This window comes from Lacerta agilis, chromosome 16 (assembly GCF_009819535.1).
Source record: "Lacerta agilis isolate rLacAgi1 chromosome 16, rLacAgi1.pri, whole genome shotgun sequence".
In the NCBI taxonomy this organism is placed as follows: domain Eukaryota; kingdom Metazoa; phylum Chordata; class Lepidosauria; order Squamata; family Lacertidae; genus Lacerta; species Lacerta agilis.
This window is the reverse complement of record NC_046327.1, coordinates 26,296,672-26,323,789: the sequence shown is the minus strand read 5'-3', so window position 1 is coordinate 26,323,789 and position 27,118 is coordinate 26,296,672. Positions and strand designations below refer to the sequence as shown.

Here is a 27,118-nt window from a genome sequence, read left to right as displayed (position 1 = left end):
TAGAAAACCCAGAGAAAATCACTAGTCATTCTATCTCTGAAAAGATTCAGGTAGGTAGCCGTGTTGGTCTGATGCAGTCGAGATTATATATATATATATATATATATATATATATATATAATGTCCAGTAGCACCTTAGAGACCGCGGTATGGTGGTACATTTTGAAATGCAGGAAATCATCATGGCAGCTCCCATAGCCACGTGAAGGCAGCTGTGTTGATGCATTATGACACCTGCCCCCACCCCACCTCAAAAAGAGCAGGGTTACATAGCATGATGCACAATTTACTAGGACTGGCATGATTGCAATGCAAAGAAAATGTGCTGCAGATAATCAGATTGTTAGGCAGAACAAAACCAGGGAATATTGGGCTAGCTCCCACACCAATGCTGCCATTCACAACTGCAACCGGGGGGGGGGGTATAATAAAATTTGATGAATTTCCTGTAGACCCCTGAGACTCCTGCAGGAAACTTCACCTGTCAGGTGAAATTCAAATAGCCTTTAAAATATGTCACCAAGTATTTGAAGAAAAGGTGAAGTCTTTCCCATTACTGATAAATAGAGGGGGGATGTGCTTATATACCTGCATACAGTGGTACTTTGGTTGCCAAACTTAATCCATTCTGGAAACCAAGTTTTTGAAAACCAAGGCATGGCTTCTGATTGGCTGCAGGATCTTCCTGCACTCAACCGGAAGCCACGTCGGACACTGAGGTCCAGCTCCGAGGGCCTTCTGGCGGTTCCCTCACTGGAAGAAGCAAAGTTACAGGGAACCAAGCAGAGGGTCTTCTCAGTAGTGGTACCCTCCCTGTGGAATGCCCTCCCATCAGATGTCAAGGAAATAAACAACTATCTGACTTTTAGAAGACATCTGAAGGCAGCCCTGCTTAGGGAAGCTTTTAAGGATTGATGCTTTTATTTTGTTTATAGATATCTTGTAAGCCGCCCAGAGTAGCTGGGGAAACCCACCCAGATTGGCGGGGTATAAATATAACAACAACAACAAAACAACAACAACAACAACAATGATGTAAGTCTAGACAAAAAAAACACAAGATAGCAAGAAACGGCTGTGATGAAGAGTTTTGCTTTGCCACATTCACAATACCAAATAGATGATACACCTGGGGAAAGTAGACTTTCCCAGGAACAGAATGTTGTTCTTTGAATGTCTGAAATTGTGTGGTAGGATGTGCCCACCTCCAAAAAGCCAACTGATGGTGGGGAAATTGTTAAGTATAGCAATTTAATTCACTGAAATTGTAAATGCTTGTATGCGTTAAAATGTGGTTAAATTTGATTGGTTGGTAACTGAATTCTAGAGAGTTCTCCAGTAGTTCTCATGTGCTTGGCTAACATTGGTCACATGGGAGGTATCTAACGAGAACTGAGGCTACAGGGAACCAGGCAGAGGGCCTTCTCGGTAGCGGCACCCACCCTGTGGAATGCCCTCCCATCAGATGTCAAGGAAATAAACAACTACCTGGCTTTTAGAAAACATCTGAAAGCAATCCTGTTAAGGGAAGTTTTTTATGTTTGATGTTTTATCATGTTTATAATATTCAGTTGGGAGCTGCCCAGAGTGGTTGGGAAAACCCAGCCAGATAGGTGGGGTATAAATACTAAATTTATCATCATCACCATCATCAAAACAAGACTGATCTGAATGGAGGACTGTGCTCCTACCTGGGCACTCTTGTATTGGCTCTTGTACAACTGCTGTAACTGGATCACCATAAGCATCTGTCAGGTATGCCTCCGCATCCCTGGTACGGAGGAGTTCAGTCCCTGAGCCATCAGCATACACAATGAAGAATCTAAATCATCAACCCCACACATCTGGTCAATTTGAAGTTCAAGCAAAGTATATAACGAACAAAACCAGAACAGTAGAAGAATGAATGAAAAGTGAAAACTGGGCTACTATAATTTCCCCTAGAAACCATGCAAAATTGACTTAGTTGCTTCATATGCATTGCTTTTTTAAAAAAACCATTGGATCTTCACAATGTAGAACAACGAAGGAGGGGCAGATATGGCACAACAAATGTGGTGAGAAATAAAAGAGAACCAAGGAAACATCAAGCAATAGTTTAAATCGTTGGCTCAGGCTGCATATATGTGTAAATAGGCCATTTATCCAAAAGACAAAAAAAAGAAAAAAAAGAAGAAGAAGCAATAGTTAAAATCTGGCAGCTGGCTCTATAAACCACACAATAGGCAACATTTATTGATTTCATACCTGGGTGCATGTTCCCCATATATGACTGGCAATTTAATTTCTGTGATCTCTGATTCCTTTCCATCAGCATCAATATTAGCAATGAATTCAGAGGTGCTGCCATCAGCCATGACCTGCAATAAAAAGCAAAGTGACTTGGCCGTAACTATAGTTCTGGGCACTCAAATCTTTGGCATTATGTATACAGAGGTTATTTCCACCTGAAACTGTAGGGAGGAGCTACCTATTTCATTGCATCCAAGTCTTGTCTCTTTCTCTGAAGCCTCACCTGTTACAATAATCTATTTAAATTTAAAGGGCTGGGATCATTTAACTTAAAGACTGAGTTGAAGGGCAATGATGACGTTGTTCAAACACTTCTGTAATGCTTTAAGCCCCGCCCCCGTCATCCATTGGGTGATATTTTGGGGTGGTCTTCAAACAGGGGCAAAAGTGTACAACTGAGACTAACTGCACAAAACCAATGCAGAGAGAGAGGGAGAAAGAAAGAAAGAAAGAAAGAAAGAAAGAAAGAAAGAAAGAAAGAAAGAGGGGTGGGGGACATCTGCTGAACATATGTTTTCATGAACATTTTGCTCAACTCTACTTTAAAGCCTCTTAATTGCTTCATTTGAAGCGGTGACATCATTCTCATCTTTCTCTCGCTTTCACCAGATAATCTGGCATGGTTTATACAGGAGCCCTAAAAAAGATAGCTCTGGCTATCACCCGTTTCTTCTTTGACAGAGGGAATCTGTTCATCCCAGCTGCACTTCTTATCTGCTCAACAATTGTAGTAATGACATTGTGGAGAATGTGGCAAGATTTCTGAGTGACGCCATAAAATGACATCACCGTAGGTCCTAAGAGCCATCTTCATACCTCATGATGTCTGGACAGTTTTATCCTAAAGTATCTCCAACTATTTTGAATTATGGTGCTGGAGGAGACTCTTGAGAGTCCCATGGACTGCAAAAAGATCAAACTTATCAATCATTAAAGAAAATCAGCCCTGAGTGCTCACTGGAAGGACTGATCCTGAAGTTGAGGCTCCAGTACTTTGGCTACCTCATGAGAAGAGAACACTCCCTAGAAAAGACCCTGATGTTGGAAAAGATGGAGGGCACAAGGAGAAGGGGATGACAGAAGATGAGATGGTTGGACAGTGTTCTCGAAGTGACTAGCATGAAGAAGAAGAAGAAGAGTTTGGATTTGATATCCCGCTTTTCACTACCCGAAGGAGTCTCAAAGCGGCTAACATTCTCCTTTCCCTTCCTCCCCCACAACAAACACTCTGTGAGGTGAGTGGGGCTGAGAGACGTCAAAGAAGTGTGACTTAGCCCAAGGTCACCCAGCAGCTGCATGTGGAGGAGCGGAGACGCGAACCCGGTTCCCCAGATTACGAGTCTACCGCTCTTAACCACTACACCACACTGGCTCTCTGCGGGAGGCAGTGAAAGATAGGCGTGCCTGGTGTGCTCTGGTCCATGGGGTCATGAAGAGTCGGACACGACTGAATGACTGAACAACAACAACAAATAATCTCCAACTATGTTTCATTAACTGTGTTGTGTTCTGATCCATGTATACGATGCACTTTTTAAAAATGCCAATAAATGAGATTGATATAAAAAAAACCAAACACACAAACATAAACCACACCTGGCATTGACTAGTATTTCTGGCTTTGAACAAAGTGCAAAGCGCAATCAGTTGAAAAGAGAAGAAAGTGCTTCCAATGTTCTTCTCAGAGTCATGTCAGAGAAGGAGCTGGAAGCAAACTATCGTAGCTGGAGGCTCTTTAAATTTATCTTAATAAATTAAAAGCCAAATGATATATTTCAAATAATTACAACCCAATTTAAAACCAAACCTTGTAAAACAAATCCACACAATGAACTCCAGAACAAACTGTTACCTTAAAAATGTTTCCTGCGTGGTCCATCACCTCACAGGCAATACTGGAGTTGTGTTTCATAACGTATTTCCCTGCCTGCTGCTCCTCAAAACTGGATACAAGATCACATGAACTTTTTTCAAATGCTTCTGGAGAGTAAACTGCACAACAATCTTCATCGACGAAGAGGCAGCCTTTGTTCATGGGCAGTATCTACCACAATAATAGAGGAGATTCAGCCACTCATAAATTTACTAATCAATGTAAGCATTATGGAATGCAGGATGAATTAGTTTGAAAACAAACTATCTGAAGAAGTGTGCATGCACACGAAAGCTCATACCAAGAACAAACTCAGTTGGTCTCTAAGGTGCTACTGGAAATAATTTTCTATTTAGTTTGAAAACAGACTGCAGTCCATCCCTTTATGCTTGACTACTTTTCATGTACCTCTTCCTGCTTGCCATTCATTAACAGTTAACTTAGCGCAGTGATGGCCAAACTTGGCCTTCCAGCTGTTTTGGGACTACAACTCCCATCATCCCTAGCTAACAGGACCAGTGGCCAGGGATGATGGGAACTGTAGTCCCAAAACAGCTGGAGGGCCAAGTTTGGTAACCACTGAATCTTAGCAGCTTTGAGAGCTGTATTAGAATACTGACATTTATCAATTTCATATTAAACATGGCATAACTGGAAATCTGGGGCATGGGAATAATGGGGCACAAAATGGACATTGTAACTTAAGGAGTTAGGCTGGTGGTTCTCAAAGGGTGTGTGCCACAATGGTGTGGCGAGGAGAGAGGGTGGCAAGTGTGGCACGAAGATTCAAGGACAAACATTGAAACATTTCAGTATAGTATAGTATAGTATAAAAATAATTTTTATTTGCAAAATATGGATAGATATCTTTTCAGAATGAGAGCAAGAGCATCAAGTGATACTGAAGACAATCCTAGTTGTGATCCAGAATCACCATTCGATCAAAAAGGAGAAAGGGTTGGCTGCAGGAGTTGCCAGGAAGAGGCCCACAAGGCAGCATCCAACCACCTTAGAGATGCCACTCCAGATTTGTGTAGGGTTTACACCTTAGCCCTTTCTTCTCCTGAACAAGTTCCATGAGGCAGCAGGTAGAATGGTGATGTAGAAATTTAATAATAATAATAATAATAATAGTATCTCAGCATACATTTTTAATTGTAGACTCACTTGGTATGTTCCTTCAGGCTTTGATATAATCGAGGTTCCATCAGCAAAGATGGCACAACACGAACTGTCCTCACAATTTGTTATGATCGTTGCAAAATCTGGATTTTCTACACGCATGCATTTCACTTTCCTTGTGATGGTTTGGGGCTCAGTGTCTAGGAATAAAACCAGGTCAACAAACTTCAGAAGAGCATTTATACTGTGAACCGTGACAAAGCCTAGGATGAGTGGCAGAACAATGTTATTTCTCACAATAATGGCTTCAAAACTCTTGTCATTTACTATTAAACTTGCCATTGTATCCTTGGAGCTCAGATTTATAACACTTTCTGCCAATTGAATACTTTCTGACAAATACACTTCAATAAATTTGGTTTCTATACACAGCAGTAGCTGTTTCAACCATATTGTTCTGCTGATTCTGCTCTGATATCTTTAGCACCTTCCAGGATTTTGGACAAACCTCATTGCATGATGAATCCCTCCCTGCTTTGAGAGAATACCAGAATTCAATACATTTGGCAAGATGAAAGAATAAATTAAATTCTGTTCAAGATTCAAAAGTATTATCTGATGCATTACCAGCAATTAGCAACACCTGACTGAGAGCAACTGCTTATTTAAGCACTATTCTTGGTGCAAAAGGTCTGTAAGAAATCATCTAAATGCCTGCATCTTACTATATTGAGGATGAGGTTATTCAGACTTCCCTACGTAAGATGGAAGATTCTGCTTGTGGCAAATATAACTTTGTTCTCTGGTCATCACAATAACTGTCACAAGTATCAATCTGTTTAAAGATGTATTTAATCTTTTGAGAACAAAAACATAGGACACATTTCTTGTTGACTACAGAGGACTCTGGTCCATCACCAGGATTCAGAGGATGAATAACTAAAATCAGCTGAATGCAATTATTCAAAATAGCTTCTTCAATCGGTGTAAATGAATTTCTCCTTGTGGAAATGATAAAGTAATAGGCAACTGAAAACAAAGGAATGTAAACGGTCCCACCTTTGTCTTTTTTGCAACGAAAAAGGGCTATACGAGAATCATACTCATACCTGTTTCTTCACTGTCAGTGGACTCAACCATTTCAACACACTCTTGGAAGAAAGTGGTTATTCTGGTGCCATCAGCATGATCTACTATTCTGGAACCATCGCTTTTCTCCACCACAACGACCATATCTTCCCTTATAGTCATTACCTGGAGAAATAGAAGGGTTTTTTGTTTTTGTTTTTTAGATAGAAGGTTTGTTGTTGGCATCCATCTGTCCCAAGAGGCAATTGAGGGTGCCACTGGGGTGAAGTCAAACTGCTGCACCAGCAACACTGAAGTGACCTCCCTTGGGCACAAGCCTGGCCAGTGTGTACGGAGGTCCTGTGTTGCCCAGGCAATAAGGACCCCCTCTTGGCCTCACTGATGTGGTCCAGAGCAATAAGTTTGGCACCAGCTTGGCTGCAGGAATTGCCGGAAGGAGGTGTACAAGGCACCATCCAACACTACTCTAGATTTGTATGGGGTTTACTTTACTCCATAGCCTTTCCTTCTCCTGAAGATATCTCGCAAGGCAGCAGAGGTTTAGGATCAGAGTTTTCCTTCTCTTAGATGGGCTTACCTTCCCAGGTTGACGAGCCCCATCTGCCCCTCACTTCCCTCTACAGCAGGTGCAGAAACTGCCTTCTTGACCATTGGAGCTACTATTAGTCTCATCTGCTCAATCTGCAAGTGCCTGTCTTCGCATACAGGATAAGTTCTTAAGTCACCGAGGGTTTGAGGCCCATTGGCTGCCCTCGCCAGGTTTAGCTGGCCAGTCAAAGTCATTTCCAGGGCATGGCCGCTATCACATGCTGACAGCTTCTAGGAGCCACAGGTGAGAGCTGAGTGCAGGGTGGGGACCAAAGGAGGACAAACTACCCAAGAAAGAATGCAGCAGGTCCCCCACCAGAGGTACTACGCTTCCCTTAAACCCTATACACGCCAATAGAAGAATACTGATGAAGTTTTATCGGTGGATTAATCCTGAACATGAAATCAGAACATTTTACAGTCGTACCTTGGTTTTCAAACAGCTTAGTTCTAGAACGTTTTGGCTCCCCAACGCCACAAACGCGGAAGTGAGTGTTCCGCTTTGCAAACTATTTTTGGAAGCCGAACATCCGACGGGGCTTCCTGCAGCCAATCAGAAACTGCGCTTTGGCTTCCAAATGTTTTGGAAGTCGAATGGACTTCCGGAATGGATTCCGTTCGACTTCCGAGGTATGGCTGCATTACGTATTTTGCAGGTGCGAGCTTGCTCCTCACACCCTTTTATTAAAAGAATGTCGTATCCTTACTATGAAAGAACTATAGAGAAACAAAAGTAGCATGTGATTGTTGTGCCACTTGGAGTTATGACAAAGCCATGGCTGATTACCGTTCCAGTAACTGGGTCGGTGGCCTGGTAGGCCAACAGCGGCTTCAGGTCCAGCCTCTCTGATCCCTTGGTGCCTATCTGAATGCCTAATGGGGTAGTGGTTATCCAGGTGCCTGCCAGGGCATCTGGGGATTGTTCCGTATCTAATGGGTGATCCTGAGCAGCGACTTCAGCTGCTTCAACTTTTAGTGCAGGAGCACCTTTGGTACCTTTTCCTAGAGGAGAAGAAGAAGAAGAAGAAAAATTAGGATCACTTAAATACACCAACAGCACTATATAATCATCATCACTGCTGCTGCCACCACCACAACCTTCTGTGTGGTCAAAATTTAATTTTCCATTAACCTCTCCCCTGATGGAAAAAAATCCTACACAGAATGACAGGCAGGAACCCTGAAGTCTGGAAGACTTATTTCTTCCTTGCTGCTCTTGGGCTGGCCTTGTCTGAGGACAGAACTGGTCTTCTCTATTCCACAGCTAGTCCCAAGAACAGAGAGATGAATGCTGAGGCTGCTCCTAAGAGCATGCTCACGACAATCCTTCTCAGTCAGCTGCTGACCCAACATTTTTAACTTGAGGTTTCAAGAGACCCTACTGACAAGAGATAGGCTTGCAAGGGGTCTTAAGGGATGGGCTTTCCCAGTCCTTCCACTTGCCAAGGATTAAAGCTCAGCCTGTGCCTTTCAATATGATCTGTTGTTACAAGTGCATGTATAGATCAGGGGTGTCCAACTTCTAAGAGACTGCAATCTACTCACAGAGTTTAAAAACTGACAGTGATCTACCCCCTTTTGGGGCGTTCAGGTCAAAGTTGTTGAGCTTTTTTTTAGGAAGGAAAGCCCTGTTTTGGGGGGTTCACGTAAAAGTTGTTGAGCTTCTTTAGGGAGGAGGAAAGCAACATTGAGCTTTTTAAAGGAAGGAAAGCCCTGTTTTTGGTGGTTAAGGTCATTTTAGGGGTGCAGGGCAAAGATGTTGAGCTTTTTTTTAGGGGAGCCAAAGTTTTTTAGCTTCTTTGGGGGGAGCCACTGATCTACCGGTGATCTACCACAGACATCCAGTGATCTACCAGTAGATCACGATCTACCTGTTGGACATGCCTGGTCTAGATTAAATACATGCCCACCCTACATTAAAATCCAAACCACCCTCCTAAGAGGAACAGAAATAGTTTCCTTAGAAGAAGAAACATGCATTGTCTAAACGCATGTTGATACTTTCATTTCTTTAATTGGTTTTTCACAATTTTATATATTTTAACTTTAACCATTTCAAACATTAAAATAAAAGGTTCTTTTGAACCTTCAGACCTCCTTCCCTCCCTCCATGGGTTCCATATTTAATATTAAATTTACTGCATCTTTTACCATTGTCGGCCTGTTGTATGTCCATAGTTACCATAGTTAATTCAACATTACAAGTGTCATTACATCCCTGCCAATGATTTTAACTGTTTACAGTGTTCTTTTAAATAAATTAAACATTTAGTCCAATCTTTTAAAAATACTTGATCTTCCTGGTTTCGGATGCATGTTTATACTTTCATTTACCACTCCTTATACCCAATAAAAGGACTCCACACACAATATCTAAATGAAAGAGTGGTTTATTGCACAGAAAAGTAAGATAGAGAATATAGAGTTATACTTTACACTCATGATATATGAATGTCTTTGGATAAATGCGAGCAGCAATTAATTCATTCACACACTCTTAGAGAGCAAAGAGTGTCTATTTACCTAAAGGCCTACAGAGTGAGTGCAACATTTGTCTCATAGTCATGCTTAAAAAAAGAAGAGCGAGATTTATACCATTTTGAATTGTGATTGCCATCTTGGTATCAGACCAAATGGTAAAGTATGTGGGAACATAAAACACGAATCAGACAATAAAAGTTTCAGATTACTCAGCCCCCTGACCACCTACTAGATTTCTTGGTGCTTGTATCAGGAGGAGGCGTGGCCTCTGTATGTGGTGTACTTGCAGGAGGTGGAGGTGGTAAAACAGGACCAGAATCAGGGCTTCTGATCACTGTGCCATCAGCAAACAGTATCTAGGGAAGAAAAAAACAGTGTTAAAATCCTTACATTCAATGACATTTACACTCAGCAAATAAAACGATCAGGGCAATCCGAAGTAAGTCTCAATTAACTCAATGGGACTTACTCACAAGTAATAGGATTACAGCCTAAAATGCTCAAATATGGGAGGAACTAGCTCAGGAAGATTTTTTTTTGGGGGGGGGACACTGATACAGTGACGGTTAAGTTGGCTACGAACTTAATTCGTTCCGGAGGTCCGTTCTTAACTTGAAACCGTCTTAACCTGAGGTACCACTTTAGCTAATGGGGCCTCCCGCTGCCGCTGTGCTGCCAGCGCGCAATTTCTGTTCTCATCTTGGTGCAAAGTTCGTAACCCTAGGTACTACTTCCAGGTTAGCGGAGTGTTTGTAACCCGAGGTACCACTGTATAGATAAATACAATAGCAACAGACCCCTGGCTGAAAGTAATTCTTAACAGGGGTTATATTTTGAATTAAGGAATGACCTAAAGGCTAGGAACATTTGCTAAGCGCACTGACTCACTTGTACCCACATGAGCAAAGAGAGAAAGAACTCAGAATGCTGCAGCTGAAGAGGATTTCTCATTTACCATCACCAGCCAGACTTTTGGGCACGTAAAACTGCAGGAGGTATAAGTTGTATTTGTGGAATATTGATTTATAACTAATGCTTTTTGTGGGCTGACAAAGTGAAGAGTAACTCTACTTGGCATTTTGGGAATATGTTATAGTTAAATAAAAGTCTAAGCAGGAATTGAAATATGTACAGCCGATGGGAAATAAAGAAGGAGGATTTTGTGCTGCGGTAACCATCACATCTGGAAATAAACAATAAAACTGAATCTAAGCCAATGCCAAATGATTTTTGTTAGCATACCTGAGTGGATCCATCCAACATGTACTTTATGACAGTTCCTTGTCTCGTAGTAACTCTAGACACTTCCTGATCTATTGGGTTCTTCACTGCTTTTTGCAGCTGTGAATGCTTCACCCTTTGGGGATAACTCTGCCTAGTAAATATCTCAAAAATAGATTCCCTGGCTTTGTTCGCACGGTCCTCCTCTGTTTCAGCCTCAGCCTTGCCTTCATTGGCCTCATCCTTTAAGGTATCATCTGCCACAGATTCATCAGGCGGCTTGACTTCATCTGCCTTGTCTTCATTTCCTTTGGTCTTGCTTGCTATGGTTTCATGGGCCTTCACTTGCTCTTCTTTGGCTTCTTGTGTCTTAATTTCATCAATTTTGCCCTCGTCCAATTTAGCTTCGTCTATTTTGCTTCCTTCATCTTCATTCTTGGCCTTGTTTCCCTTTTCTTCTGCTTTCACGGATCAAAACATGATGCCCATTAGCAGGTAATAATTATTAGCAAGTGTCATATGCAAACTATGGAGCTAACTAATATATGCCAAAATATCAGGGTGGTAAATGAATGACTTCAAGATAGATACTGTCCAGATGTTACACCCAATTTAGACTGAGAGCCACTATGGATGACAGTAGTTCTACTTACTTAAACATGGAACCACAAAAATCATGTAGAAAAGTGAGGGGAATCTAAGATTAATAGCAAAAATGGACATATGGGGGACAGTGCAAAACCCACCCTGTAGATTACATCCTCCCAGCCCCAGCTATAAGAAGTCTACTGGTGGAAGAGGGTTCTGCATTCCTTATCTAAGCACCTCTTTCAAAAATCAAACACTTGTCACCTCTGTCTACATGATCAGGACATTTTGTGTTTAAATACACACAACTGCTGCAGTCATATTTATTTTGGCACTAAAAGTATCAGTATTTCTGCTCCAGTTTCATCATTCTAGGACAAAGATGAGGCCTTTCTATCTGAACCTTGGGACAATCTGCAGGCCATGCCTCCTACTCAGGCTCCCTCTCTGGTCCTGTTCTGTTTCCTCCTAGAGTGCTTTTGCCTGCAGTCATATTTATTTTGGCCCTAAAAGTATCAGTACATTAGTCAAAACTGCATTTAAAATGTGTTTATTGGGAGAATTTTGCACTAAAACGGTGATGGATTAAAAACAACAACAACAACAACCTGCCAATTGCTACAAAATGTGGATAATTTAATTTAAAAATGGGAAAATGAGAAACCGGGGCAACAAAAATTGACAGATCTTTGCATTCCTACCTATTGTACAAAGGTAAGGGTCACACCCATTGCTCCACCCACTTCCCCTGGCTCCACCCACCACTGGCATACAGTCCTAAAAAACTGTTCTCCCTTCAGACCTATATGTCACACCATTCAGCAGTCCCACCAACCTCATGTCGTCATTGTTACCACATCTGCTTCTATCCCCCACCTCCACCCTCGCTTATGCAGTTGCAGCAGATGTTGGAAAGCAATACACAGCAAGTATTTGCAACACTTCCCTTCCAACAAGCTCCATCATGGCATTATATGGCACCAGACATCAGCCCTCAGTTCCCACCCATCTCCACCTGGATTCAGAATGCCTTCAAAATGAATACTTTTGCAAAAGAATGTTGTGCTCACGTAACAATGATCAGCACTAACCTGTGAATTTTTGTCCAAGAAAGGTTAGTACCAATCCATTGGGACAGGACACATTCAAACTATTGAAAACACGGGTATCTGGAATAGTTTGCGTTTGGATCAACTCGTCTACATCTACCTAGAGAATGAAAGAGACACAGAAAATAGCATTTCTAAAAATATTTAGCTCTCCATAATTACTGAAGGAGCTACTATATAATAGGCTGATATGAATACTGTACATTCACATACATTGTAGGCTAGGATATCATCTCACTGGCAAATAATATAATTGGCCATAATATAATTGAAAACATGTTTGCTTACAATTCTTTGCCTGTGTTTAAATAAAAGTTTTAAAATGCAGTCAGTAGAGAAAATCATTAATCATTTTGAGGAACAGATCGCCACAGTGTTTAGATTCTTTTGGCATAAACTACTGCTGCATTAGATACAAATCCTGTTTTACAAAGAAGGTGGTTATGCTATCCAATACCTACAGTGTCCTTAAAAAACAAAAAGCAAATCACAACACACATCTCCCTCTTCTCCTAGGAATCTGCCTTCCCCATTGCCAGCACCAGTAGAATCTTTTCTCCTCCAGGGCTGGTGACTGGCTTCTCTGGCTTGGCATGCCAGCTTTAAATTTAAATGTTTACATGGGAAGATAGCATTGTGATGACAACATATTTCCATAGGACAGCCCTTGTGAGATTAAGGGGTTACAGCTCTAGTTCCTGTGCTGGGGAATGTCTCCGACAGCATATTTTGCCTTTCCCTGACCTGGATCAGTGGTAGACAGGGCAATCTTCTCCTCCATTCTCCTCAAGGAGAATGGAACTGTAGGTGACATATTCCAAAACAGGTCAGAATTCCACCACACGCCTTCTACAAGGTGATAATGTACGGTCACATTTGTGATCACCGCTCAGTGTAAAAGGCAAAAAGGTTAAGGACTCCTGGACGGTTAAGTCCAGTCAAAGGCGACTATGGGGTTGCGGTGCTCATCTCGCTTTCAGGCCGAGGGAGCCGGTGTTTGTCCGCAGACAGCTTTCTGGGTCATGTGGCCAGCATGACTAAACTGCTTCTGGCACAATGGGACACTGTGACAGAAACCAGAGCGCACAGAAACTTCCTGCAACAGCAGTACCTATTTATCTACTTGCACTGGCGTGTTTTCAAACTGCTAGGTTGGCAGGAGCTGGAACAGAGCAACGGGAGCTCACTCTGTTGCGGGGATTCGAACTGCCAACCTTCCAATCAGCAAGCCCAAGAGGCTCAGTGGTTTAGACCACAGCGCCACCCGCATCCTCCATGCGCCAGTAGCGGTTTAGTCATGCTGGCCACATGACCTAGAAAGCTGTCTGTGGACAAACACTGGCTCCCTCGGCCTGAAAACGAGAAAAGCGCCACAACCCCATAGTTGCCTTTGAATGGACTTAACCATCCAGGGGTCATTTACCACTCAGTGTACTATGGCAATGATATACATTCCCTCAAGGCTCAGGAACCATACTTAGTAGGAAATACAGCAACACCTTTTTCTCATCTTGCTTTGAAGAGTCATCTGGCGAGCCAGTCACTGTGAGACGGGAGCTCATTTTGGCAGCTGATAAGTTTTTGCCTGGTTTTTCTTTAGAAGGCTTAGTCTTTCCTGTAGTTGTAGTAGCAGGAGTAGAAACAGGCGAGGTAACCAAAGCGGAAGTGGGCACATTTACGGAAGGGATAGTCAAAACGGTCGCTAAATTTGGATCAGTTTCTTCTGCAGGGGAACAAAATGGTTTGTATGAAATAGAAGAATGTCACAGACATGTAAATTTCTTGTGTATTTAGGAAAACTTGGGGAAAATATTATTTTTCAAAATGTTTGTTTAAAGACAAAAGAAGAAAGTTGAAATACAACTAGATACCTAAGGTGTCACGGGTCTGCCAGGGAACGGCCTGGAGCAGAGGGAGGGGTCAGAGCTGAGTAGGCAAGAGCCTCTAGAAAGCGGCAGGCAGGAAGGGAGAGAGACAGGAGAGAAAGAGTTAATGGAAGGGAACCCAGAGGAGGAGGGGGCCTCCGATGCAAGCAAAGACCCTTAGCAACAGCTCAGCTCAGGGACTGATGGAGAGGGGGTGCCTGTCCCTTCCACATAAGAGCTATGGGGCTGGAAGCGCTGGGAGGAAAGGCGAAGACTGGGGCTACCCAGTTTGCTCTGCTGCAAACCCCCACTTCCGAGATCTGAGAGCGATGGATCAGACGCGTGAACACTGAGTTTTAACCTGTATATATGTATATAATAAAGGACTGTAAATATACCTCCGGCTGAGCAGAGGTATTTCTTGCGGAAGGCTTCCAGAACCCCTCATGGAGATGGTGTGCTCTTGTTCTGCGTCACCGGTTACAAATCTGAGTTTATGTTTTAGGCCTTGGGCCAAGCTCTAAGACAGGCCGCAGCTCAGGATTCAATTCTGGTGAGGTCCAAAGTGCCAGAGAGACACGGTTTGGACCCAAAAAGCATTAAATACCTCAAGGACCACCGCTCCCCATAAGAACTGACTCTGACCCTGTGATCAACAGCTGAGGCCCTTCTTTGTGTGCCACTTCCACAAGAGGTCCAGAGGGCAGCAGCACAAAAATTAAACAGATATGACAAAGATCTTAGAAAATGATTTGATAATTTTCTTCATTTTACTTGTTTTACCTTCTGCTTTTCCTGATGCTCCATAGCAGCTAAAGGAGAGATGGATTTCATTTTCTAAGGTTGCAGAAAATGATCCAAACTTGCTCACAGCTTTCGATTGATTCACTGGTTTGTCTAAAGAAGAAGTGAAAGAAGACAACACCAGTTTTTAATATGAAAATGACTTGCTTTCTCTCTTTAGGGGTAGGTAAGCCTTTTTAACTCTACAGGTAAGGTCACATTAATCCTTGGCCAACTCCCTGGGGGAAGCAAACATTGGTATTTCTTAGAACTTTTGTTTTTCTAATTTTCTAGGGAAACTTCAGTGATATAACACTCATCATACTTTTCACATCATTTTATTTATATACAGCTGATGCTAACACACTGACCTGGCTCTGGCTCTTGTTCACCTGGGGAGTCACCTCTTTCTTCATTAGTTTCTTTCTCTTGTTCACATTTTTGGGGGTCTATGATATGAATGAAGAAACAGTGGTTGTCCTTTATTACCTTCACTTTGACCAAAGTTGCCCCTAGGAGAAAAGGAAAGAAAAATAATAAACAGAATTAAAATGGTCACCGAACACTTGCTTTTCTGGTACCAGAGAATGAATAAGGCCAAAATTAAATAAAACAGATTGCTAGAGCAGTGTTTTTCAACCACTGTTCCGTGGCACACTAGTGTGCCGCGAGATGTTGCCTGGTGTGCCGTGGGAAAATTACTTTATATATAGTCAATATAGGCACAGAGTTAAATTTTTTAACATTTTCTAATGGTGGTGTGCCTCGTGATTTTTTTCATGAAACAAGTGTGCCTTTGCCCAAAAAAGGTTGAAAAACACTGTGCTAGAGTATTTGCTGAACTGGTTTGCACTGGTTCCCAAGGTTAGATAGAGCTGTTTCCACATTAACTTCTCTAATTACATTTAAAATGTTAAAATGTGACTTCAAAATATTCATTCTCTAATTTTACAAAAGTAAAATGTAAGCAGCATTTAAAACATAACTTTCAATCAAATGTTTTCCTAGAGGCATAGAAATATATCCTTAGAGCCAGGATTCTAATCAACTTAGTCCAGAGTTTTATTTTAGAATATGGTGCCCCTCATTATCAGGGAATACCAAAGCATATCTCATACATTATCCTCTAGTTTTATTACCACAGTATTATTGTGTTTATATTCCTCCTTTCTTCCAACAAGCTCCAGGAGGCATACATTGTTTTCCTTCTCCCCATGTTATCCTCACAACAACCCTGTAAGGTAAAGTTAGACTAGGAGACAGCAGCTGGCCGACGCTCACCCAGTGAGTTGCATGGCTGAGTGGGATTTGAACCCTGGTCTCTAATCTCTAACACTCTGGGGTGGTGGTGGTGGTGGTGGTGGTGGCAGGGGCGGAGGAAGAGGGGTGAGGTGGAGACAGGCCTCCCCGGGTGGGATGGTAAAATGCCAGGTGGCACTCACCGCAGGGCCTGCAGCGAGCCCAAGCCACACGTCTCTCCTGGGAGTGATGCGGTGGCTTGGGTGCCCGCAGGCTCCACACTGCCCCAAACAGTCCACCCGCCGCCTCCCCCTCAGCTGTAGGGCGGCTGAGTGGGAGGAGGCAGACAGACTCCTCGGAGGCCCTATGGAGCATCCTGCCCCAGCTGGCCCCGCCCTGCAGGTGGCTGGCCCCGCCCCTGGATGCAGGGCACGTGTGCTGCCCAAGGCGCCCGATCGGCTTGCTCTGCCGCTGGGTGGTGGCTGAGAGAAGATGGCTGACCAATGGCTACTTAGTGAATTCTTGACAGAGGCAAAATTCATATCAGGAGCTCCTGATTCATAGCTTAGTCTGCTAACCACAATGCTACACTATTATTACTTCAACAGTGAAACCATTTATCAATACTGATTCTAAAATGCATGTTTAGAAACCCATAGAAATGCCAAGTGCGAAAGAATCACCTTTTTCAAATGTTATCCTTTCTGCCTGGATTTGTCCTCCATCAGTAGGGAACAGATATCGGGTAGTCCCTGCAACTTGAATGGGATTTTCAGCCATATTGTATCCAAGAAACTAGGACAGAGCAGTCACAGGAAAAGGTACAATTAGACAGAAGTTTTCAGGAAAGGAAAACTGGCATACTCTATCAGCAAGACAACTCCACCACTATTTTGTGACTCATGAAGTGTGTGGTTTTCCCCCCTGTATCAATTTATTTCTTTATAATTGAAATTATTTCAATAAAATATAAATATTTTGAAAACCCATGAAGTGTGTGAACTCTGCCCTTTATATAGCTATCATCTATATGGCTCCCCTGTAAGAAAAAGTGGTGCAGAACAAGGTCCTCCCTTCCTCTGTAGCAACACAGAGAGCTTCCGCAAAGTGGTATGTGTTGACTCTTGCATATGGCCATATTTTTTATTTTCATATAAAAAATACCTTGTGGGGTTTATTAAGATATTTCATATATTTTCACATTTGAAAAAAGAAGCAGTTGTTGATAGGCTGCCACGGAGAGCTGCCTTGATTCTGGGAGGTTGACGGAAACGTCTCCATGTTTTGACCCTTCTATACAAATCTATACTTCTGGATTACAAATAAGAAGGCACTTGGGACAGCCCAGGCTCTTCTTGAGAAGCCACCTTAGGGATATGATGTGTTCAAGGCTGAGGCTTAGCTGCTGAAGATATTTCACCATGGGGTTGTCATCAGCAATGCACTGAAGAAGCAAATGAAGACTAGTGAGCCAGTTTGCAACAAAAAGAGGAAGAGCTGAGGCCACAGAGGGAGGCAACACCTTGTTCCTGCTCACTATCTGTGGCCCTTTCTGATATACCCAACTTTCACAAAACAGCAGGCAACGTCTGTTGTGTGCTGGGCTCCACCAGTAGCTCGTCCTCCCCGAGTTCCAGAAACCTGAGGTCTGTTGTTGTGGGCCTACCCTATGGTATTTGTTCACCTTTGGACCACCGCTATATATTTAAAAAATGAAATCCAAGTTTTCCAATACCCTTTCTTTTCACAAAACAGCTGGTTAAAAATGTATGTGCTGTGCCTGGCCCCACCAGTAGCCCACTGTCAGAGCAGAATCTAAGGTGCAGGTGAATGAACAATTGGAAGCGAAGTGATGGTCCCGAGGGGGAGAAAGGCAGTGGGATGCTCCTCCGTGGTCCACAGCCACTGTGATGTCGCCATGGTGAGGAGCCACCCCTGCAAAAAAAGGCACTGTTTGCATGTGCTTTCATTTGTACTCATGTGGGCTGAAGCCCACATCAAAACTGGTTTGTGAAAGAAGGCATTATTTGGTCATTAAAAAGATGCAAAGTATGTCAGAATTGGGGTTGATGTGTATATCACTAAAAGAAACACCCCATGAAACGCATTAAATGCACACTTAGGAATGGTAAAATTTGCTTCAGGCATAATTTGCCTCTGCAGAAAAGCTCAAGCTTGAGACAAGATATACAGGCACCATATGAAAAAAGGCACTAGCTTCCTAACAGGAGTAACGCACCTCATATTCTTTCACGGGGGGTTGAGGAGGGGGGATTTGTTTACTTTGCCCAGCCAGCTTTGCCTGATCTTCAGCGTCTGGTGATTTGGCCGACTCTGGTGATCTGTTCGGCGATTTTTTTTCTTTTTTCTTTTTGGATGCCTTTCCTTCATCAGAGGGTGCTTGCTCCTTACTCTGGCCTTTTTTCTTGCCAGGTTTCTCCTTCTTCTCAGCTTTTTTTAATTCTTTCAACCGCTCTTCCTCTAACAGCCGCTCCTGCTCTTCCTTCCAAGCCTGTCCAAACAATTAAGACTTCAGGGCCTAACTTAACATGATGGTCTTCACTTTGCAGTGCATGGAAAACTTTTCATTTCAACCTTTTTCTGAGTCACTATTGGATTACTTTTAGTTTAATCCTCCTTCCCTCCATTTAAAAAATGTCAATATTTTAAGTGATTTTAATATATTATTTAAAGCCCTGTAATGTTTCCAAAACTTTTCAGTACAAACTGAAAGTATGTGTGTGCAGCTTATACAAAAAAATCATTACTATTATCACACTGCAGCTGTTGCCATAAGTATGTTTTATTTATTTAAGCATTTATTTAATTTGTATACTGCCCTTCATCTGAAGATCTCAGGGCGGTGCACAGCAAAAATATACAAGATAAAAACACAACATGCATAATAAAAACAGGAACAAAAACAAAACACCCTTAGGTGTATAAAAACACTTGGAACAAAGGAAATTATTTTTGGATTAGGCTTTACCTCTCTCCCCGCCCCCCTTTTTTACCTTGAGAGAGTCATCTCTGACAAAAATGTTTTTCTCTTTCTCAACTACAGGTTCTGGAGAAACGTCGACTTTACTTTTGGCAGGAGCTTTGAGAATTGAGATAAAGATAAAGCATCTTTAAAAGTATGTTGCAACAGCAACCACCAACTACCAAGGAAGTTTCGTTAAAAGAGCGATAGAACGAACGCAACACCAAAGCTTAAAAAGTAGAGCTCAAATTCCTATATTTGGCAAAAGCAATCTGGCTATTATTCTATCTCTTTCCATCATCTCATATGCACCCTTATACTCTGAAAAAAATCATTTAAAGGCACGTCAATTTTAACTTGGCAACATTTATTTGTAAGCTACATTAAAGCATGGAGATCATGGGCCAAATGTTCCTTGAGCTCTAAAATAAAAATGTGTTCCTTCTTAATAATGAGCTTTTGTGCAAGCCCTGGTAGGAGTCAATAAAGGGAGACCCCCAAGATGCAGAAATAACAGCAAGAAACGTATCGGTCACATACTATGGGCAAAAGACACTTCATATCACCATCCACCGCATACTGCAACTACACACTCACAAATCACACAGCAACGCCTCTCTCATACTCCAATCTCACTAGCCATGAGATTTTTTTTAAAAAGTACTTTAGCCATTTTAGAACCAAATTTGGAGGGGATGGGTGAGTTTCTTGGAGAGTGGATCCAGGGATGGAATGGTTAACCCTCCCCCACCAGCTAAAATATCCAAGTCAACCACTGTCTCCAAACAATTAGGCTTGGAGAAAACCCTTCTACAGCAAGCAAACAAAGGTTTTCTCCCCAAGCCTAATTGCAGCAAGAGGGGTTATCCTTTCCCATCCCCCAGCTGTGGCCCTTCTGAAAATGCTCCTCCCCTGCTGTAGGTAGGCTTGAACAAAGCCTTCTATGGCACCCAAAACAAGGCCTTACCTCTGAGTAGGCATATGTAGTAAACTTACATTTGGACTTCTTCTGTGCAGCACCCTTTTTGCCAGGAGGTGGGGACTTGACTTCGACAGGTGCTTTTTCTGCTAACTCTTTAGCTAACCTAAGTGCTTCCAATTCTTTTGCCATCTTTTCTTCCTGGTATTTTACTTCTTCTCTTACTATCCATTCATCTATGGAAGCAGCCACCAATTCCAGGTAATTCCTGGAAAAAAAATAATTTCTACTATTATCGATAAGAAAACACAGTGATCAAGCATCTTTTCCTTCTCATATGAAAGAATTAAAACCCTTAAATAGTTTAGATTGCATTTTATATTTTAAAATACGGTATTTCTGCATTATTAACTCTGTGGATTATTATTTTTTAAATCACATCTGCACAGCAGCTGACGAAATGTTTCACCTCTGGAAACTGCTGGCTGCTGTGGGGTGACAGAAAGGGAACTTGCATGCTTGACTTTTTGGAGTTTCAATCAGCACTGTGCAAGTGTGCAACTGCTTACTAGCTAGATGTGTGCTGTATGTAAACATGAGATGCTAGCATAGGCAATGGCAGCTGGTCAGCCATACATCTGCACAGGGCAGACTGAGCTATTCTCTTCCTCCCTCACTTGTCCACCATTGCTTTATGTTAAGGACATTAATTCTCACTCTTAAGAGCACAAAGCCCCAAATGCTGCAACCTTTCCACATCAGGGAGTTGCTTCTGCTCCTTGATCATTTGGGTTGCCCCATACTGAATGTTTTCCAACTCTGCAATATCCACAGAGCCTAGGGCTTGCTGATCAGAAGGTCGGCGGTTTGAATCCCCACAATGGGGTGAGCTCCTGCCAACCTTGCAGTTCGAAAGCGCGTCAAAGTGCAAGTAGATAAATAGGTACCACTCCGACGAGAAGGTAAACGGCATTTCCATGCGCTGCTCTGGTTTCCCAGAAGCAGCTTTGTCATGCTGGCCACATGGCCCAGAAGCTGTACGCCGGCTCCCTCGGCCAGTAATGCGAGATGAGCACCGCAACCCCAGAGTCGGAAACGACTGGACCTAATGGTCAGGGGTCCCTTGACCTTTTTTAAGCAGAAGGCGGGTGGCGCTGTGGTCTAAACCACAGATCCTAGGGCTTGCCAATCAGGAGGTCGGCGGTTCGAATCCCCATGATGGGGTGAGCTCCCGTTGTTCAGTCCCTGCTCCTGCCATCCTAGCAGTCCGAAAGCACGTCAAAGTGCAAGTAGATAAATAGGTACCACTCCAGCAGGAAGGTAAACGGTGTTTCCGTGTGCTACTCTGGTTCGCCAGAAGCGGCTTAGTCATGCTGGCCACATGACCCAGAAGCCGTCTGCGGACAAACGCCGGCTCCCTCGGCCTATAGAGCGAGATGAGCGCCGCAACCCCTATAGAGCGAGATGAGCGTCCGCGACTCGACCTAATGGTCAGGGGTCCCTTTATGCTTTTTAAGCAGAACAATACTGTGATCCAAGAGTAGTCATGCCATATAATGGCTTTAAGGCATTGGCAACTTTATTTTCAATCCCTTTCCTCATGTTCCTTAATGTGGAATTTGCCTTTTTCACAGCTGCCACCCACTGGGTCAACATATCATCCAGCTCTGCACTGTGCTTCATTCCTATCCCTCACCACCAATTCCATATATTCAAAATGAAGTGTTTTGGGGTGGGGTTTTTTACAGCAATGTGCACCCGTTTACACTTGCTTGCACTTGCCATTCTCATCATGAACCACCACCATCTCCTTTTCATGCTGTATTCCATACCTATGGCTTCTAGGATATTTGGAGGCATTGCCTGAAGAACCTCTCACCTGAATCCAACGTCAGAATGCAATGCAACATTCCAGGACTCTTCAAACTGGCAACGTTGGTTCATAGGGTTATGAAGGACTATCAGCAAGGAGTTATCTTGAGTGTGATAATAAGAATCAATGCATTTGTAATGCTGGATTGCATTGTGAAGAACCTGAGAATGAAAGGAAAGCATTAACTCAACTTTTGTAAGTGACTGGCAATGGGGAAAGGGGCAGTTGGGGGAACAGTTATAGCATAAAAAATGTATTTATAATCCATTTTTTGGTAACTAATACTAGACATTGATTGCCCAGATGGTGACCACCATCGGGAGAGGGACAGGGAAAGTGCAATCTTGTTGCTCTTGCTTGCGGCAGCTTTCAATACCATTGAGCATACCTGCACAGTCTCCATGAGTTGGTGGCATGGTGTTGCTGTGGCTGTTACTATTATTGATATAATTTACTGAATTTGTTAGTTGTTTTATCTTGCCCAGGGCAACCTGAAGGTTCCATTCCTACCTACAGGGTTGGGTTCAGAAAATGCTGTTGGAAGATTATATGTCTACCCCCTAGCAGTTGTGCCACAGGGCACTATTCCTATTTCCAATGTTGTTTAATATCTCTATAAAGGCATTGGAGCTGGCATTAGGAGATTCAGGGTCCAGTGTCATTAACACGCGGGTGACACCAGCTCTATCTTAGTTAATATACGGGCTCCATGACAGGTTGATTGTATCATGTGTATGCAAATACATTTTATTGCAGAAGAGCTATGATGGAAGAATAACTCCCCCTCTGCCCATAAAAAGGTGCCCAGCAAGTTCTTCATATGTAAATAAGAGAAGGAACATCTCTTTTACTAAGTCCTGTGTGACCTATTTTTTGTATCAAGGGAAAGGACACTCATAGAAGTAAAGATGGGTACAGTAAATGACACTTCTACTCTTCCCAACAAGTAATACCTATGATGATATCCAAGATAAAACAGAATACAAAGACAATTTCCCCTGCTTTGGTGACAAGGCGTGCAATTCAGATTTAAAAGGGTTGCTAAATGCAAATGGTTAAGAAACACCACTCATTAGCTTTACATCTGTTTCCCCACCTCTACATCATGAAGAAAAAGCAACTAAAAATACCTGGAAGAGAAGGTGTGGTTGAAAATGTTCTGCAAAGCTCCAGTCTTTCAAACACCGCTGCTGGGTCTCCTGTATGGCAACTAATTCTGAATCTGTATCTGTATGTAACTTAAGAAACACCAAGAGGTATAAAACATTAATCACATATAACGAAGGCCACAGAGCAGGGGTTTAAGCAGTGGTTGGATGGCCATCTGTCATGCATGATCCAGTTGAGATTCCTGCATTGCTAGGAGTTGGGCTAGATAATCCTCACGGTTCCTTTCCAACTCTACAGTTCTATGATTCTAACCTTTTTTTTTTGCCTTGGGAGTCACAAAACTAATTTTTAATTTGGTAAATGGGAAGACTTGGACAGATACTTCCAGACAAGCATCAACACCCATCCTGACACAAACTATCACATAGATTCTCTCTCAAATAATCTATCAGAGTAAGCTTGGCAAGGATCTGTTCAGATAAAGGAGAAAGTTGCCACTAAGAATGGAAGCTGGAATGGAAGGTGTCACCTGCCTCTCCCTTCAATAAAAAACTCAATACAGAAGTAAAAAAGTGGGGGGACACCTAGATGTGAGACCAGAAAGAATGCAAAAGTACTAACAGAATTAATTAGTTCCTGAAAATGCCTACTAATAGGATTTATTACAGCTCAGTCTATTTTGGAACATGGGTTTCTTCTTCAAGAGCAATCTTGATCTTTCAAATTACCGTATATAAAGCAATGGAAGCAGCTTCAACAAATACTAGCTGACGTTCAAACATCATGAGAAAAACTTGCACCATATATCACGGTGACAGATAGACCTGACTAGTATTTTTTTCCCACAAGCCATTTGAGCAAACTGAAATGCCGAGTTGCGAGTTAAGTAGATCTGTGTTGCACCTGCTGTTAACTGAAGCTATCTCATGATCAGTTCATTCCTAGTTTGCAGTCCGGACCACATTTACTTGCCACTTTACCCAAGCTGGTAAGCTTGGTTATGATGGTTCAAGTAGCACGTTCTACATTTCAGATTTGACACATCACAATGAAGAAATTCAGCATATAGCTCACTAGAACTTGGATCCATTTCGTCATAGCAGATAAAGGCTAAGCTAGACATAGGTGAGAACTGTGTGTGTGAGAGAGAGAGGGGGGGGAGGGAGGGAGAATGAGAGCTTTTAAAAATTGTTATTAGTTGGGAGTTCAACCCCCTACTTTGACTACTCTGAAATACTGGGGAAATGATACACTGAGAAAATATGTTTAGTCCTTTACTCTGTTTCCTTTCCTCTAGTCTAAATCATAGGAGATGGATAGGTGTAGTGCCCACCTGTTTATGTTTAGAAAAGAGCAAAAGAAGAAACTATTGTTACAGAAGCCAGGTGCCTGCCCCCTCTCTCTGCCAAGCAGTGGTCAGAGCACATGGGGTCCCAGGCACCCACACAGTGCCTGTTTCCCTTTGGAGGACAGAAGGCAGTGTAGAGACTCTCATGCTTTGGGAAATAGGGTTTATTCACCTATTTACATCCTCCATCTGCATGGAGGGGGTCCAGATCTTACAGCATGGCCCAGACCATTGCAGGCAGTCCTTCCTTCACCCTCGCCATGATGGATCTCAGCCTTTCTTCCTCTTTCTTCTTCCCAGAGACCTCTTTGTCCTCCCCCAAAGCAGTTACCATGGCAACCTTCCAACTCTCTAGTCTCTGGTCACACCTGGGGCAGAGAGTTTTGGAGGACCCTCAATGGCTCTCTGTTGTAATGCTATCAGCTCTGCTCTTCCCTAGGCCAGCTAGACCCGTACGCATAAGGCAACCCAGGAATTCCCTTGCAGACTTTGCCTCCCCTAAAAAAAGCTAACTCTGAGCTGAACCACCAAAAATGGGGGTAGATCACTGCCAGGTTTACCTCAAATCTCTACCACCATTAAACACCCTCTCCTAGAGCCCCAATTCAAAAAAAGTTATGTGGGGCTGCTAAATTTGGTTAGATGTAAGTCAAGGTAACTGCCCATACTGAAAGGAGACAGAATCGCAGGCAGCACAGAATGATAACGAGTAAGAATTTTTAACCAGTTATTATTCTAGAGTACAACAATGTGGCATTAGAAGATCCTATTCTACTTTTATTAGTGTACTTATAATCTTTAAGAGGAAAGGTTTTGAATCACTAAAGAGCATCCATCCATTATTTATACATTTGAAATTAAAAACACACAAGAAAATCTCAGCTACCATAATTCACATGTACAGACTCTGCTTTCATATCATACTGTAAAGCACATTTCAATCACAGTATTTCTTACCTTATTTCCAAGAGAAGCACTGAGATCACTCTTACATTCAGCAATCCGATCTGAAAAATAAAGCTAAATAGATGGGTGGATGGATAAGAGATGCATACACTAACACACCCACAGACATATTTTTTATCTGCTCATCTGGTTAATTGTTTGGCTGTTCCTGTTACTTAAATGCTGGTGGCACAATCTCCATCGTGCTCTACCCTGATAAACGGTCTCTATGTTTTTCAGAGCACTGGCTTGCCTCTTTCTCACAACATTCCTCTCTCTTAATAATAATGTCTGTTTATGAACTTCCACGAAAATCCTTGGGTCAGCAAGCGCATGAACCAGGAGCGAGGATTTGGTTCTTTATGGCGCAATCCCATTCAAAAGAAATCAATGGGCTTTACTCCCAGTATATAGGATTGTAGCCTTAATTCTTTTTCTCCTTAATCTGAAATGGACAATCTGTGTGTCTTCGTGTTTCACATACACACATACTCTTTTAACAACAAATGAGAAGTGAGGGTGCACCTCTGGACAATGTGATTGGCAGAACCTGTGTGATGCCGCAGCCAACTGGCTCATGTAGCGCTCCCCCTGTTTAGCTCTGACACCTAAGCTGTGTTGTGTGCAAGGACTGCACCTAGCTTTTTCTGGTAGGAAGACTGGACCCGAGACCACCTGTTTATGAGCTCTGCTGCACTACACGACTTGCATTCTTAATTCAGCTTTCTTGCTTCTGGATTGTGGACTGCCAGCTACACTCTACTGCTGGGAGTGCAAAAGATTCTGACTATGCAATACTAAATGTATCTTAGCATAAACTAGCTGCTGGTTCTGCCAGCCTGCTGGATTGCCTTGTGATTCTTTAATGAACATAACTGACTTTCAGGGATAAGCTTTGCTTAGCTGTTGGTATTCTCTGCAGATAGTTTGCTAATATGGGTGTATTTTGGCAGACTGATCACCAATGAGAAAAATGAGTGATTTGTTTTAACACCAAAGTGAAGACAGAGGGAAAGGGAAAGAGGCTCTTTCCAAATAAAGCATACCTGATTTGTAAAGTCCTGATGGTCTGTGAAAACTGTTCTCAAATGAAAAAGAGTAAAGTTGTCGACTACGAAAAGCACTGTCAGTGATAAGCCCTATGAACAGAAGGTGCAAATCAGAGAAATTCCGAAGTCAGAATGGGAGCTCCCTAATCTCCAGGTTTAAGTTTCAACAATCAAAGTGGCAGCACAGAAACAATGTGGGAAAAGCAGATTGGACTCTGGTAGTGTCACGGGGCCTGTGAATAGTGCAGTTGCTCATCTGCAGCATGGCCTGAGGGCAAGTGGACTGTGGAGAGGGACTGACCTCTGAAAAATGTTAAATATGGACCATGACTTCACTGTGAAGGAGAAAGAAGGCATGTCGAATAACTTTGAATCTTTTCGGCTCTGAAGTAGTATCGTAAATAGACTAAAAATAGTAAGATCAAAAGAGAATACTGTGACCTATACAGTACTATAAGACTCAGATTTCTGACAGCATCAGCACAATTCCCTAGGTATGTTTACTTGGAAGAATCTTCAACAGAGCTTATTCCTTAGTACGTGTTTTTAGGATTGTAGCCATCTCCAAACATATACAACATTAACAAGCTCAGTATAAATTCCTTTAACAGCTGTTGTTGGCATCCGTCTATTTTGTGAGA

The 27,118-nt window shown here is 42.5% G+C and overlaps 1 protein-coding gene across 1 annotated transcript in view; it reads right to left on the bottom strand.

The window, feature by feature from the left end:
• Positions 1-27,118, bottom strand: part of SPAG17 (sperm associated antigen 17) — a 77,882-nt gene that overhangs the window by 19,236 nt on the left and 31,528 nt on the right. Inside the window, exons 15-34 of the mRNA XM_033173838.1 lie at positions 26,475-26,567; positions 25,441-25,490; positions 23,156-23,263; positions 22,032-22,186; positions 20,230-20,420; positions 19,265-19,350; positions 18,490-18,762; positions 16,934-17,045; positions 15,383-15,523; positions 15,012-15,125; positions 13,863-14,086; positions 12,346-12,463; positions 10,688-11,127; positions 9,675-9,801; positions 7,752-7,966; positions 6,397-6,541; positions 5,333-5,487; positions 4,145-4,336; positions 2,248-2,360; positions 1,692-1,822 (exon numbers count right to left, since the gene is read on the bottom strand). Of these exons, the coding sequence (XP_033029729.1) occupies positions 1,692-1,822; positions 2,248-2,360; positions 4,145-4,336; positions 5,333-5,487; positions 6,397-6,541; positions 7,752-7,966; positions 9,675-9,801; positions 10,688-11,127; positions 12,346-12,463; positions 13,863-14,086; positions 15,012-15,125; positions 15,383-15,523; positions 16,934-17,045; positions 18,490-18,762; positions 19,265-19,350; positions 20,230-20,420; positions 22,032-22,186; positions 23,156-23,263; positions 25,441-25,490; positions 26,475-26,567 (3,183 nt within the window). The remainder of the gene's footprint in view (positions 1-1,691; positions 1,823-2,247; positions 2,361-4,144; positions 4,337-5,332; positions 5,488-6,396; positions 6,542-7,751; positions 7,967-9,674; positions 9,802-10,687; positions 11,128-12,345; positions 12,464-13,862; positions 14,087-15,011; positions 15,126-15,382; positions 15,524-16,933; positions 17,046-18,489; positions 18,763-19,264; positions 19,351-20,229; positions 20,421-22,031; positions 22,187-23,155; positions 23,264-25,440; positions 25,491-26,474; positions 26,568-27,118) is intronic.